Raw genomic sequence first — 14,364 nt, 5'->3', positions numbered from 1 at the left:
TTTCATTCTTCCATCCCTAATGGAGACATTCATTTAGGAGGTGATTTTTGCAAAGGCACTGATACACCTACAAACCACAACTGAAAAGAAAACCATAATTTACATTTTTAAACCAAGCATCTGACTTTGGAGCTCTTCTATGTTTATAAGGCTTCACGTCTGAGCAATTCGCCGAGGTCTCTGTGAAACAAAGACCAGCTTTTAATTGGAATCTGCTTTTTGCTCTCCCAGTTTTCTTCTGAAAAGGACGAGCAGCTGAAAAGCCTCTCAGCGTTGGTTTGCCGAGCTCTGGAGTCACACAAGCACCTGCAGCCATCCACGCACTGCTCGGCAAGAGCACTGCATTTCTCGAGGTTTGTAGCTCTTGTCCTCCCACTCCCTAATTCATATACATAAAACTGGTGTGCTGCCACGTTCCCTCCACACAAATGCATTAGCTGATCAGGAAGCCTTCCCATTCATCTGGCTTGTCACTTGGATGAGGTGGAGGCAGGACTGACTTGTCAGCTCGCAGTGATGGGAGTGAGGGGTGGAAGACAGGATAAGGCGACAAAAATGGTGTAGATATTTCTCCCCTTGGTTTTCCAAGGGAAAATATTTTCAGGTGCTGGAATGTCTCCACACCCTTCCAAACAGGAGCAAACCAGCAACCCAAATACTTGCCTACAACCTCCTTGCATAACTAATGGCAGAGTGAGGCTGCAGGAGGCAATCATGGCTAAACCCCCTGGCTGGCTCTGCTGTAGCTCCCTGGCAATGTGGGCATCTTCTTGCAACTGCGACGCCTCATCCCCACCGTGTTTGGCGTCGTTTCCACGGTGATTTCCAGGGCAGCCCATGCAGCAGAAGGAAGGTGTGCAGAACCCACCCAAGAGAGAGCAGTGAAGGTGCAGAGCTTTGCATCTCTAGAGTGGGCAAGACCTCCCTGCCCTCCAGACAGGTCCTGGCGAGCTGCAGGAGGGAGAGCCAGCCCGGGTCACACTCACACCTTCACCCCCCGTGAATTCCACAGAATCACAGGATAGTTTGGGTTGGAAGGGACCTTAAAGCCCATCTCGTTCCAGTGCACCGGGTGGCTCCAAGCCCCGTCCAACCTGCCCGGAACACCTGGCGGGATGCAACCCTCAGGGGCGGCAGAGCTCGCTCGGAGCCAAGGAGCAGAGCGATGCTCGGCGGGCGCACCGGGGGTGGCATCGTCCCCGAGCGGCAGCATCCCGTCGGGGGTCGGGAGCTCCGTGCCGCCGCTGCCCGAGCCGCGCCGCCCCTCCCCGCCTCCCTCCGCCCTGCGCGGAGCTGCGCGGAGCTGCGGGCCGGGCGGTGCGCGGGGGGCGGAGGCGGCGCGGCTCAGCCCGGCTCAGCCCAGCGCAGCTCCCCCCGCCCGGCTCCCCCCGCCGCGCCCCCGCCGCCGCCTCCGCCCCCTCCCCGTGACTCGGAGCCTCCCGGGCGCGGCGGCTGCCGGGCGGTGTCGTGCGGCCCCCCGCGCCCGTGCGGGGACTATGAAGCACCATGGTGTGGTGTGACCGTGGCGTCCAGATGCTGCTGACCACGGTGGGCGCCTTCGCCGCCTTCAGCCTCATGGCCATCGCCATCGGCACCGACTACTGGCTCTACTCCAGCGCCCACATCTGCAACGGCACCAACATCACGACGGACGAGGCGCAGGGGCCGCCGCGGCGGGCGCGGGGCGATCTCACGCACTCGGGGCTCTGGAGGATCTGCTGCCTCGAAGGTACCGCGGCCGCGCCGGGGAGGGGAGGGGGAGAACTTCCCGGGGGAGCCGGCTGAGCGCCCGGAGCCGCCGGGCAGAGCCGGGCAGAGCCCAGCCGGAGCCACCGGGCTGAGCCCAGCCGGAGCTGGAGCCGGAGCCGCCGGGCTGAGCCCAGCCGGAGCTGGAGCCGGAGCCGCCGGGCTGAGCCCAGCCGGAGCTGGAGCCGGAGCCGCCGGGCTGAGCCCAGCCGGAGCTGGAGCCGGGGCCGGAGCCGCGCCGCTGCCTCGGACACGGCCGAGGAGGAGGATGGCGTTACCGTGGCAACCGGCATCTCCGGCATTGCCATGGGAACCGGCGGCGGGATGCGGAGCGCTGCCCAGGGGAGCTCTGCCCGGCGGGGTGACCTCGCTCCGCGACCATCGCCGGGGCTTCGGGGGCTCCTGGCGGGGTGGGCGCGTTTGGGTGCTTCGGGGCGCACCTGAGCCCTGCGGACTGCGCGGCTGGGCACCGCCGGGACTGTGGCTTCAGGAGCTTTGGAGCTCAGGCACAGCTCTCGGGCAGGACAGCGGCAACTCCAGTTCCTCCCAGTCTGCCCTCACACACACCGGGAGCCCGGGTGGAGGAGGTGTTGGCACCGCTCAGGTGCCTCGCTGTGCGCTCGGGGCTGCTCAGTACAGCCCGCGGGTGAGGCTGGAGGATGTGAACAATACAAAGATGAGTGTTTTAGTGGCTGGGCTGGGCAGCAGTTCCCGCTCCCCGCACAGGCCAAACATGTGGCTCCCGCTCGGAAAATGGAGTTGTGGAGCGAGAAGGCGCGGCGAGAACTGCCGGGACAAAGGAGCACATGGGTGTTGGAGGATGTGGCACAGCAGATCGCAGAGCCCAGATGGGAAACAACATCTGTGAGCCGAGAGCGAGGGGCTCTGGCCGAGGGACAGGGACATGGCATCCCCAGGACAGGGACATGCGCTGGCAGAGGGGCCGCGGTGGCTCTGGAGCCCCTCAGCTGCTCGCCCATCCTCTGAGCAGCCAGCAGAGCCTCCGTGCTGCCGGAGGGAGGAGAGCAGGGCAGGGCTGCTGAGCCGTGCGGTGCCTCTGCCTGGGGACACCCGGAGCCCCTGGGATGCTCTGGGCGGAGAGGCTGCTGAGCAGCCAAAGCCACCAGCCCGGCTGAGCACCCAAAGCCACCAGCCCGGCTGAGCAGCCAAAGCCACCAGCCCGGCTGAGCAGCCAAAGCCACCAGCCCGGCTGAGCACAAGGCAACTTCGCCAGCCTGGCTTTGTGCTTCATCCCCCCTGACTGACACACGGCTCAGCCCAGCGAGCCCAGCTCTGCTTCAGACTCGCAGCTGTGTTCAGATGGTTTTTTTTTCTTCCCAGAAAAGGCTGTGGCGTGGTAGAAAAGACCTCATTCTCACGTCTGTTCTCATCTTCTCCTTTTGCTAATGATTTAAGGCTACAGTGCAACATGATTTTTCTCTTTAAAAAAGTAATCCTAGTAATAGGATGCAAACATGGAAGAGCTGTAGAACAAGGAAGTATTTTTAGGTGATAAAGAGAGAAAAAATTATTGAAATGTGAAGGTTATGGGTAATGGCAATGCTTGGCTGTATGACTCTTAAAGGAAATGTAACTCTCAGCATGGGTTTTTATGGCACCTGGAAAATGAGAGCTTGCATCTGAGAGCTCCTGAGTTTGCTTGAGAGATGCTGAGCATCCTCCACTTGAACTGAATCTTGTGATCTTCACTGAGCTTGTTGTGTCTTCAGCCTCCGTTTTTCGTGGAAAATAAGTTTATTTGCATCTTGCAGGAGTTGCTGAGCTTGCTCAGCTGGGCTGGACCTGTCACCTCCGGGAAAAATCCCTGAGTTCCCCAATGTCAGGGTTGCTGTGTGGTCTCCCAGGAACACCATTCATAGAAATAAAGCACAGCTTTGACTGAAACTGGTGGAATTTCTGCCTTGATTTCACCTGGGCTTAAGTCAGAACTTTTTTTAGGAGAGAAGCAGTGAGGGAAGCTGTGGGAAATGGGCAGAGCTGTGGTCTCGTTGCATCACTGGGCAGCACCAGTGCCCTCCTGGCCCTTGCCAGGGTATTTGCTGGAAAATTGCAGCCAAGAGTTGTGTGCAAGTGCAGCTCCAACCCGCAGCAGTTTGGGGGATAAAAAGGCATTTCATGGGAAGCATCAATCCAACAGCAAGGGAGCTGTTCTGCTCAAAATTCAAATGCTCATAATCAAATTATAAAGTTACAATTTTTAAAGTTGTCAAATATGTGCTAAGAATGCCCAATTTGAGAAAGCTGTCATCTGTTCACAGAGATGAGGAGCAGAGACTACATTCTCTCCTACTTTTTCAGTATGTTCTGTTTTGTAAGATAAAATCTATAGATACATTAAATTATTCATGTTTTAAGCCATATCATGGGACTTGGTTTTCAACATGGAACCATTCCTTTGTTTTATAAAATAATAAAACCATTTCTAGAAGCTGATTTAAAACAACACTCTTGACCATTTCAGAGCTTCACTCATTTGAAGTGGCTGAGTCTTTCAGTAGTATAAAGACAATATTGCGATTCTGAGGAGATACATAGCAGGAAAATAACTTCATTTATAGATTTTTATATGTGATTAAATGGTCTGGCTTCAAACCTATTTTTAGGAATCTTCTGGTGTTTTGGAGAAATAATTGTAAAAATCTCCTTAATTTATTTAAATGGTCTTTATTGCCATTTCACTTCTATGTCAAAAAGACAAATCTGAGACACAAATGTGCAGAAGCTGAAAATGCCTTAAACAGGCTCTGAAATTGCTTTTGACATACATAAAGCATTGCGCTGAGCAGATTTCAGGTCAATTGAAATTTCCCAGTAAAATGTTTCTCAACTCTGTCCATAAAACAACCTGTATGCTGGATTTTGAGCAATCACCTGTTCAGTACCCTCAGCTCCAACATTTCAAGTGAAATTGCTGAAACAGGATGGGAAAGGATAACCTTATAATTCAATTATCAGGTGTTCCTCCATGTTTTCCTGTTTTTCTTTGAAGCAGTATTTTACAACAAATTGGCATCATAATTGGAGTGATACAGCCTAGGGATCAAGCATATAATCTTTGTTTGGAGCTGCAGGATGAAATCGTGTTCCAGCACTAGTAGTTGATACTACTATGGAGCTTAGTCACTCCAGCAGCGTTAATGATACATCAGTCAAACTCTTGCCTGTCTCATCCCCATTTTGTTCTTTTGGCATGTTTGTCAAAGGTGCAGGTGGGAGGTTCATTGAGTGGATTTTAAACAATTCCATTATTTCTGCGTGGATTTTTAAAATTGATATCCCAGTAGTTGCCTTAGGTCAGAGGCTGTTTGGCAGAACTCCTGGTGTGACCATTTTGTGGCCAAGCCAACCCGAGAGAGGAGGTTGATGCACTCTGATTTCCCAGCAGCCCCACTTCCCATGGGAAATGTGCAGCACAGCTCCGTGAGCTCACACAGCCTTACTCACGAGGAGGATCTGATTAAAATATTTGCCTGGAAAAAAACAATGTTAAAAACACCACTTTATCCACTGAAACTGCTTATCTTGGGGAACAATCGTGCTGAAGTTAATAGGACAGCTCACAATGGAGCTCTGCAGGCTCTGTGACATCAAGATAGGAAATCAAGTAATGCACTTGTAATTTAAATTTATTCAAAGAGTATTTTATTAAACACTTCAGCCTATGAATCTCTTTGAACCCATTGTGTCTACTGCTTTTAGTATTCCCTGTTTGCCATTTGCTTTCCAAGTGGTGCAATTGGCTGTTTAATTCACGTGGGCTCACGTGTCCTGCCTGGCTGGAACACCCACAATGGGCAGGAAGGATCGAGGAAATCATCTGTGGTTTTGAAAACTCCACAAACGCACATTTGCACAATTATTTGTGATTCTTCCAGCTTGGATGAATGCTCCCAAACATGGGGTCTGCAGCACCCGCCTGCGCTGCTCCCATGGATACCCCGAAAACAAAATAAAAATGCTTATACCAATGTTTGAGGCAGGCAAATAAGGGCAGGCTGCTCCCCATCAATACTGAAAATTCATGGCTCATCCAAAAAGGATGAATATTCCTTAGTATTCTCCAAGCACAGCTATGAAGCTCCAGCACCACCAGTGTTTGGAATAAACTGAATACAATGCAGACTTTTTATTCAAATGCTGTGGCAAAAGTGTTGGTTGGTGAAGAGCAAATGTTAAATCCCTCTAATATCAGAGGTGAGGTTTTGTCCACAGGCACGTGAAGAGGTGGTTGATCTCAGTCTCTGCAGGCACTCAGAGCTGTGCTCACACCCTGACAGAAAAGTGGTTGCAAATGGAGAATACACAAATGGGTGTCTCTGCTGTGAGAAACTTGTTTAGTGATGCCACAGCCTATTTCTAGGACAATACATATGCATTTTGTGCACTCCTGAAGAGTGAACTTTCACCCATGGATCTTTCAACACAAACATAAAGCCGTTAGTGGAGGACTCTTCTGGGATTCAGCCCATCCCATCCCATTCCATCCCATTCCATTCCATCCCATTCCATACATCCTGCTCATACCATCTCTGTTCCCTTGGTAAAACACACACTCTTGAGAAGGTCCAAGTGCTTTACTCACTGGGTTTCATTCTTAGCACTCCAAGCAGCAGTTTTGCCAGCAGTTGATGGAATAATTTTTTTAACAGCCTTTTCCAGTTTTTTTTGTTTTCTTTTCAAGAGCATTCCCTTTGTTAGAGCTTCTGAATTTGGAGCTGCCTTTATGGACACAGAGTCTGACCCCTTTGAAATATTATCCATAATTTAAAATACTAAAAAATAGTGAGAAATTTGGTGTTGGAGGACCAGTCAGCAGAAGATGGGTTAATGTATTATCTATTCTCAAATGAAAGGAAAAAAAAAAAAAGCATGTGTCTCCTCAATACACCTCTTTGAACATTTGCACAGAGGCTCTCAAATGATCTTATTGATGTCACAAAACATCCATTCTTCCCTGCTCTATGAAACAGGGATCTGAAGCTAATTGACTGAATATATGTCACTTTAATGAATTAATTTGCTTTCTTGAACTCGATCTACTCCATAGCCAGTAGGGAGCTATCAGGCTACACGAAGGGTTTGGTTTTTTCTCTCAGCATGTCAGACATCCCAGTGCAAAACTTAGAACCCAAAGACTCTGTGCATTAGCAATGCTCCCTGAAGGCTGCAAACCAGTGAAAGCACATTTGTAATCCAGCTGGAAAGCTTCTTCTACAGTGCAGGATGCAATGTGGGCAATATTAATCTTCCCTCGGTTTCAGGATTGTTCTGAGGAGGTTTCAGAGATGGTTTGTGGAGTCAGGGAGGCGTTGGGTTGTACAAATAGGATCCCCGTGGCTGTGTTGTGCTGGAGCTCCTGTTTTATCCTGTAAATAGTTACACTGCATGTTCGGAGGACTTGACAGATGGCATTTGTGGTGGGATCTGTCAGAGCCATAGTAACTCATTTTGGGGTTTGTGGGACCTTTGCAATGATGTGATGCAGACTTTGGGCTTCGTCCAGCAGCTGTTACCTTTAACTGACCTTCTGCTGTGGGCTTTTATTACTGCTTTAGACACTGCCAGGGCTTGCCCTGTCTGCTGGCAGCTCCTCTGACCCTCACCAGTATCAACTGGTACAACAAATCCATACAATAATGTGATTTTTTGCCCCTGTCAAATTTGAACACAGTGATTATTCCTGCAGTAGCACAGAGTCACATCTGCTCCGGTCATGCTGTGTCACCTGTAGATTCAGCCAGAGTCTGGCCAGGTGCAAAACACCTCATAAAAACCTCGGGGAGAAGGGGAGTGTATCTGGTGTCTCCATCCTGTAGTCTTGTGTATTTTTCCAGAAACAGAGGGAAAAAAGAAAAAAAAATTAGGAAGGGAGGCAAGTGCTTTTATCTCATCTCGGATTCCTTTGAGGAGGTAGGAGTACTTAGGTACTGAGTGTAATCTGAAGTCTGTTATTAACACCTCTCAGCTCCCAGATATTTAGTTGGTGTCTCTGTGGTTGGTGTGCCAAAGAGCAGCAATTTTGTAGAATTTCTGTAGAATTTTTGTATCCCCAAACTGAAAACGGAGAGGGAGGAGGAGGAGGATGATGGGCTTGTGGCTCTGGGCTTTGCTAGGTTTCCTGCTTGATCTGCACCCAGTTATTTATCTTTCTGCCCCTGACTAGGAGGGATAACTGTGCTTCCTTTCCACCCACTTTCCTCTCATTCTAATAATAAAGTGGAAGCGAAGATGTGGAGAAAGTGGGACACTCAGGGCTGCCCAGCTCAGGGAAGAGCCATGAACGCTGCTTTCGCTGCGTTTGAAGCATTTTGCTTGCAACTTATGTTTTATACATGCAATATTTGGTGTTTAAGCATGTCTTCCTTGAGGGACAGGATTAAGTCTGATTCTCCACCTACGTAAACTTAACTGCTTTCTAGGAAGGCAGTGGAATTGTGCCAATATGGAGCCAGTGTAAGAGAAGGGATCGTGGATTTGTCCCTTCAGTTGGACCTTTTCCTGCTGGTCCTTCTTTTCTGAGCCAAGACTCATCTCAGGAAATAAATCAAACTATCAAACTGAAAAACTGGTCCTGCTTCCAAACATTCCTTGGTGCTTATCTTCGTTTTAGATTTCTGTTTACTGGTATTTATTATGTCTCAGACTTATGGTTCAGCATCCAAATTCTTCCCAACAGATGGCAAGGCAGGATGCACAGGAGTAGTAAAATAAACAGGATAAATGCACAACTGCCCATATGTCTGAGAGGCTGATACACGTTTATGACTTGAGAACAAAAGGGTGTTTTCAGCAGACAGCACCAGTGCTGGGCAGGACTTCCTGGTTATTCCTGCCTTGTTCTAAAGCCTCTCACTTTTGCAGCGTATTTTGATCAGTTAAATTGCAATATATTTTGTCCTCCCTCTTCTACTGCCAGATAGTTCTTTCCCTTGGTTTTTTGTCTTCCACACTCAAAGTACATCATTTTATCTCCACCATTTTACTGTGGAAGGTGGCTCTTTCCTGGGCTTCAGCTGGTATTTTTCCCTTCAGAGTGGTTATTTTGACTCTTCTGAGGAGCACACAGAGGTGCTGGGCACCACAGCAACACCCAAGGCTTTCTCTGCATTGAGATTTATCACAATATTAATGACAAGTGGCCTCTCAGCTATCTCAGAATAGCAGGGCTCCGGGCAAGCTGCCTGCAGGATGGATAGCCCAGCCTAGGCAGACTTGAGCTACATTTCCCTCCAGCTCTGGGCCATTTTTGCCAGTTGTTGCTGCTGCGAGTCAAATGCAGTGGAAGCGTTGAAGCAGCTCCTGATTCAGCCTGGCACACAGTCCAGCCCCTGTCCCTGCTCCTTCCCAGGGCTTCCTCTCATCTCAACATCTTTGTTCACTTTCTCTTTTTGCCTCTCCTTGCCGAAATGTTGTAACCTTCCTGCTGCCAGAGAGCTGCCTTTGAAATGAGCTCTTCAATGGCACTGCAAGGGTCCTTCTCTAGAAAATGAGTAGATATTGCCCCAGGTAGAAATTTAAGATTTTTGATTTCTCTTCTTAACTCTTGACTGTCATTCTGCCAATTAAAAATATATAATCATCAATTTGTCCAAATGTATCGTTGGTGTCTCTTTTCTCTGCCTGTTTTCCTTGTTGCCCAGGATTTATCCAGGCTCCTGCCTGCTCCTATCCAGGCTCCTACAGGGTTACAAATAACCCTGTAAGTTCTTCTTCAATAGAATTGAGTCATTTCTTCTCAAACATTATCCATGAAGGAATGATAGATTATAAACTCACAGCAGTGGTGTGAAGAGATGGGTGAAGGGAGAGCACGTTGTGGAATTACAGTATTTCCTGTACCAATTGCCAAGCCCTGATATGAATTAACCTCTTTTATTGTTCTTTTTCAAGCATTCCGCCTTTTAATTGCTGTTTTGGAACTGTGCCACTTAGTTGTGCCCTTTGAATGTTTCTCACTTAGCCAGGCCTGTTAGCTTGATAATGCCAAATGTTTCTGAGATATTCAGAAGCACTGAACATCCCCTGCTCGAGTGGGAGAGGAACCCAGTTCAGCAGGAATTGCCACCCTTGTTTAGCTGCCAGGGTTGGTTTTTTTTCAGATTAAGTTAATAACCATTTTTAAGTCACTGCCAATTCTCTACTGGGGGTTTCAGACCAGTTGTCTCCCATTTATACTTTTTAAATGATGCCGTTTGGTGTGGAATATGGATGACTGGATATTTTCTCCTGCCCAAATATATAGCATTCAATAACACTGGGATTGTTATTGTCTTCCTTGCATCCCAGAGGCACAGTTTATCTATTGCTGCTGCAAGGCATTAAAAAGGAACCATGACATGTCGCAATTATGACTTGAAATAGGATCTTGCCAGAGGAACATTGCCTAAATGTAATCAAATCTAAACTATAACTTATCACAAACACCTATCAGGGCTGAGCACACCTATCTCAGCTCGCTGGCTGTCAGGAGAGCTGATAGCAAAGCACTGGGTGATTTTGTTGGAAGGATTTTCTTGCTGTTGGGGTTTTTAGAGCTCAGCCCCCAGCACTCTACTGCCTGCAAGCAAATGAAATAACAAACTCTCAGTGCTGGAAGACCTTGTGACTATTTAGGCTGAGCTTTCAAAGGTATCCAGATATGAAAGTTTGTGATACTCCTCCGTGTATGACTCACTAATGGCAATAGTGGGCTTTAATCATCTTTGTCCAGTGGATATTCTGAATTCAAGTAAAACATAGCAATGCTCCTTTACATAATGCATATATTTTAATGCAGAATTTGCTAATCTTGGTTTCTTTGTGTGTTAGTTTGGTTTTGGCCAGATGATGAAACAGCAGCTTGCATTGTGTGCATCACATTTCCATCCACGGGATTGTGAACAGGGTTGAAACCCTCAGATTCACTGAGCAGAGCTCTGGTACTGGAGCCAGGGAAGCCAATAGCCCAAAATGGATTGCTAAACTCCAGATATGGCTCTGCTGAGCGTGGGGTGATTTGCTGGCAATTGTGAATCACCAAAACTTCAGGAACTTGATTTCCATCGCACAGGGAGAGCTCCAGACTCTGCCTCCTCCCAGATTTAACACCTCCTGTTCCACTCTGCCTCCTGATGTACACCTGGCTGAAGGCAGTTTCTTCTGTCCCTTTGGAGCTCAGGAGCATTATTGACCATTTCAGTTGGGTTTTATTATGGGAACTGTTGGCAAATGGCAGCACCAAGCAGAGCTCTCCTAAACATGACAACATCAATTAATAAATCTGGGAGCTCAGTAACAGTTGGGAAATGGTTCCTTCAAACGGAGCTGCTAGCCCTAAGCAGCTGGCTCCTCACCCTCACCCTTCTGGCAGCCAGCAGGGCTCAGTTCCTGGCCATGGCAGCATTTGGAGGTCACCAGAGTGCTCCTTGCAGCCAGGCTGACCTTGCAGGCAGAGCAGTGGGACACACAGAGCTCCAGTGAGGAGCTCTGCTCACACTGAATCCAAGCCAAGGAGCTAGCAAGAGGCTGAGCTCCTTGGCTCATTTGGATGTTCCCACCCTGGGTTTGGATCAGAGCTGTCCACATCCCCCCAGCTCTGCCCACTGTGCAAACACAGTTTTGTCTGTTGGTAAAAGATGCTCCAAGGCAGTGAGCAGACCTTCCAAGGGAGGAGGCTTCCGACCTCCATCCAAGCTTACACTGCACTGAGAGTCAACCAGATTTCATTTTTTAAGTGACTTGGGTGTTTCAAAAGATATTTATCCGAGACTAAGGCAATATCTGCTCGCTGTGAGATTAAACATGGTGCAGTTTGCTCCAAAGTGTTTCACCTTTGCTCTGCACGTTGTGCTGTGCTCTTGTCCTTGCCTTTAGCACTGACAAACGCAGACAGCTCCGAGGTGCTTTGGGATCCTTAAGGATGCAAGACCTGAAATCAACCATGGAGTATTTAGGAATGATGTTCACAGCACCACTTCTAATTATATCCTTTCGAACAATTCATTTGCAGTGTCCCGCTACGGTGGTGCTTATTAAAACAGAATCCTCTTTATAGTTTGGCAGCAAATTAAGAGGGGAAAAACACAGCTATCCTGCTCCATCCCATGCCTTTGGAAGAGGTTTACCTTCATAACTTGCTTTCTAGAGATATTTCCCTTGTTTTCACTTATAGTCCTGGTCTGATTTTTTAATGACTTACTTGGTGTCTCTTGGTAGCCATTTCCCAGTGACCTTTTCCCACATTTTATTTTAATTTCTGTGTATAAATGGCAGCGTTCTGGCTGGACACAGTACTTGGGCACAGCACAAAAACCCCAGAGAGAAGGAAAAATGGGCCAGAAATTTTCCACCTGAATTTTAAAGCCTTAACCCAGGGCTTTGGCCACACAAAGAGGCAGCACAGGGCTCAGCTTTAGGATCGGGGAGAGGAGTTGGATGCTGGTCCAGGATCAGGGCCAGAGCTGGGCAGCAGCACCTCTCATCAGCACCTCCAGGCATCAGCAGTGGCTTCAGCTACTGCCACAGGTTATCCCATTTTCTGGCATGGCTGCTGTGCCCCGGGAGGGCTGAGCAAGTGCTTGCAGCTGGCCAGAATATGGGCACACAGCTCCTAATGCTGATTTTATAGCATTATTGTGCACCTGTTTTGGTGGCCAACTGGCACCGTGCTCAGCCTGAAATGTCTGTGTAAGCTCTGTATTAAAAGAGGCATAAGAATTAGCGTGTATCAAACATGTCATTAGACACGTGCCTGGTAGACATAATGCAGGATAATGAATGTGATCACAAGAATAAATTAATAACTGAAAATATTTTTTCTACGTGTGCACACTTAAAACAGGGTAGGAACTAAGTGACACTTGTGTCACCAGTTTATAATTAAAATGCAGTGCTTGAATGAAAATGTAAGCTTCAATTAGCCAGCACGACCCTGCTTCCGGCTTTACTTCCCACTGAAAAGCAACGATAACAAGCTCACATTTATTATCAGAGTTTTTCCTGGAGCTGTGCACTGAAACATGCTCACATCTGAGCCCTTTCACTGAAGACATTTTTTCGCTTCAGCAGTTTGGCATGCCATACAAAGGCTCTCTGATTTTTAGTGATGTTCACCTCCTCTTACATAAAAATGTTTTCTGTGCATATTATTTGGTTTTAGTTAAAGTCCAGGTGCACGGGTTACTGAGGAACCAAAGGGATGGCTCATCACAGAGCACAATGGGTAATTATTGCTGAGCTCCACTGTATGGCACAGACAGATCCTTTCTTGGAGCTCAGCATTGTGGCTGTGAGAAGGAAAATACCTACCATCCAACCCAAAGTCCTACAAGGGTAAGAATAGATCCTGTGGGAGATGCTTTGCCCATTTCATTTTTAACTCTCTCCAGGGACAGAGCTTCACAGTTTTGTTTAGAGACTATTTTGCATTTTAATTTCACCAGTGGGAAGTTAATACATATATAAATTATGAGGTCTCATGTGTTCCCATTTTCATCCCAAGAGGACATTAGGCTTTCTGTAAAATGGCTAAATAATTCTCTGGGTTCTGCCCCCCATTTAAGGCAAGATTTATCCTGATTTATGATCCAAAGTTTGCTGCTGCTTTGCCTGAGGACTGGGCTTGATTTCTGCAAGAGAGGGCAGAGTTTTTGGCTGTGCAGGCAGGAGGAAACCCATCCTGGCTCCTGCCCAGGGCACAGTGTGAGGGGCAGAGCCACCCATGGGAGATCCCTGAGGTGCCTTTTGAGGGATCCTGACATCTTCCCAATGCCCCCAAAACAGGAACCTTTCCTCTAGGACGTATTCAGCCTCCAGTCCATGCAATAGGTACCTCACTGGGCATTTTTACACCCTTCAAACTGCTCCACATGCAGAGAAGGCTGCTGCAGTCTGAGTCCCCAATAATGACAGGGAATTGCCACCTCAGCCAGGGCTCAGGAGAGCTGGTGAGAAACACACAGAGCCCAACAGCCCCAGAATGTCAAGGCAGAGCAGCTGAGCCTCAGCAAGTGTATTTAAGGAATATGTCCCCTCTGACAGAGATGGACCAAATGTCCACACGGATCTCTTTTGCAATGCCCCTCCAACATTTCAGTGATTTCCACGGGCAGAATTCTCCTGATGTGGGAGTGGATGTCAAGCCAGGATATCTCAACTCAGAATAGATCTGTGCTCTTAGCTTTGGGTCAGGCAGTGACGTGGGCTGGAGTTAGAGCCTCCAGGAGCTCTGCAAGTTGTAAAAACTACAAAGCTCCTGGTTTTTCACTGGTGCTGTTCACATGGGACAGAGTGACCTCTCCAGAAAGCCCTTCCAACAGCAGCCGCAGTCTCTCTCAATAGCATTTAATAACTACCCATGGAGAAAATTACACTCTATTTAAAAGGCCAGAAAAATCATCTTCAGTTTAACTCTGCTGACTTTGGTAGAATTACACCAAAAATGAGTTCTGTCTGATATCCTTTCCCGTACTGATGTTCGATAGCTGGGCATAAAAAGCCTTTCCAAGGCAGATTAAACAAGTCCAAATGGTGAAATATTCTTTTAATTTTCTTTCACACACGTTATTTTAGGTGTAGCTTGGAACTCTGCCCTTACGAGAGGCATCCCTTTAAATATTT

At 48.1% G+C, this 14,364-nt stretch overlaps 1 protein-coding gene across 1 annotated transcript in view; it reads left to right on the top strand.

The window, feature by feature from the left end:
- The first annotated feature begins 1,366 nt into the window (after positions 1 to 1,366).
- The window catches only part of CACNG4 (calcium voltage-gated channel auxiliary subunit gamma 4), a 41,516-nt gene continuing 28,518 nt past the window's right edge, over positions 1,367 to 14,364 (top strand). Inside the window, exon 1 of the mRNA XM_085077335.1 lies at positions 1,367 to 1,729. Within this exon, the coding sequence (XP_084933461.1) occupies positions 1,507 to 1,729 (223 nt within the window). The 5' untranslated portion in view covers positions 1,367 to 1,506. The remainder of the gene's footprint in view (positions 1,730 to 14,364) is intronic.

Source organism: Lichenostomus cassidix, chromosome 18, assembly GCF_008360975.1.
Source record: "Lichenostomus cassidix isolate B80296 chromosome 18, HeHo_3.0, whole genome shotgun sequence".
NCBI lineage: Eukaryota > Metazoa > Chordata > Aves > Passeriformes > Meliphagidae > Lichenostomus > Lichenostomus cassidix.
The sequence above is the reverse complement of the archived record's forward strand: the minus strand, read 5'-3'. Positions and strand labels throughout refer to the sequence as shown.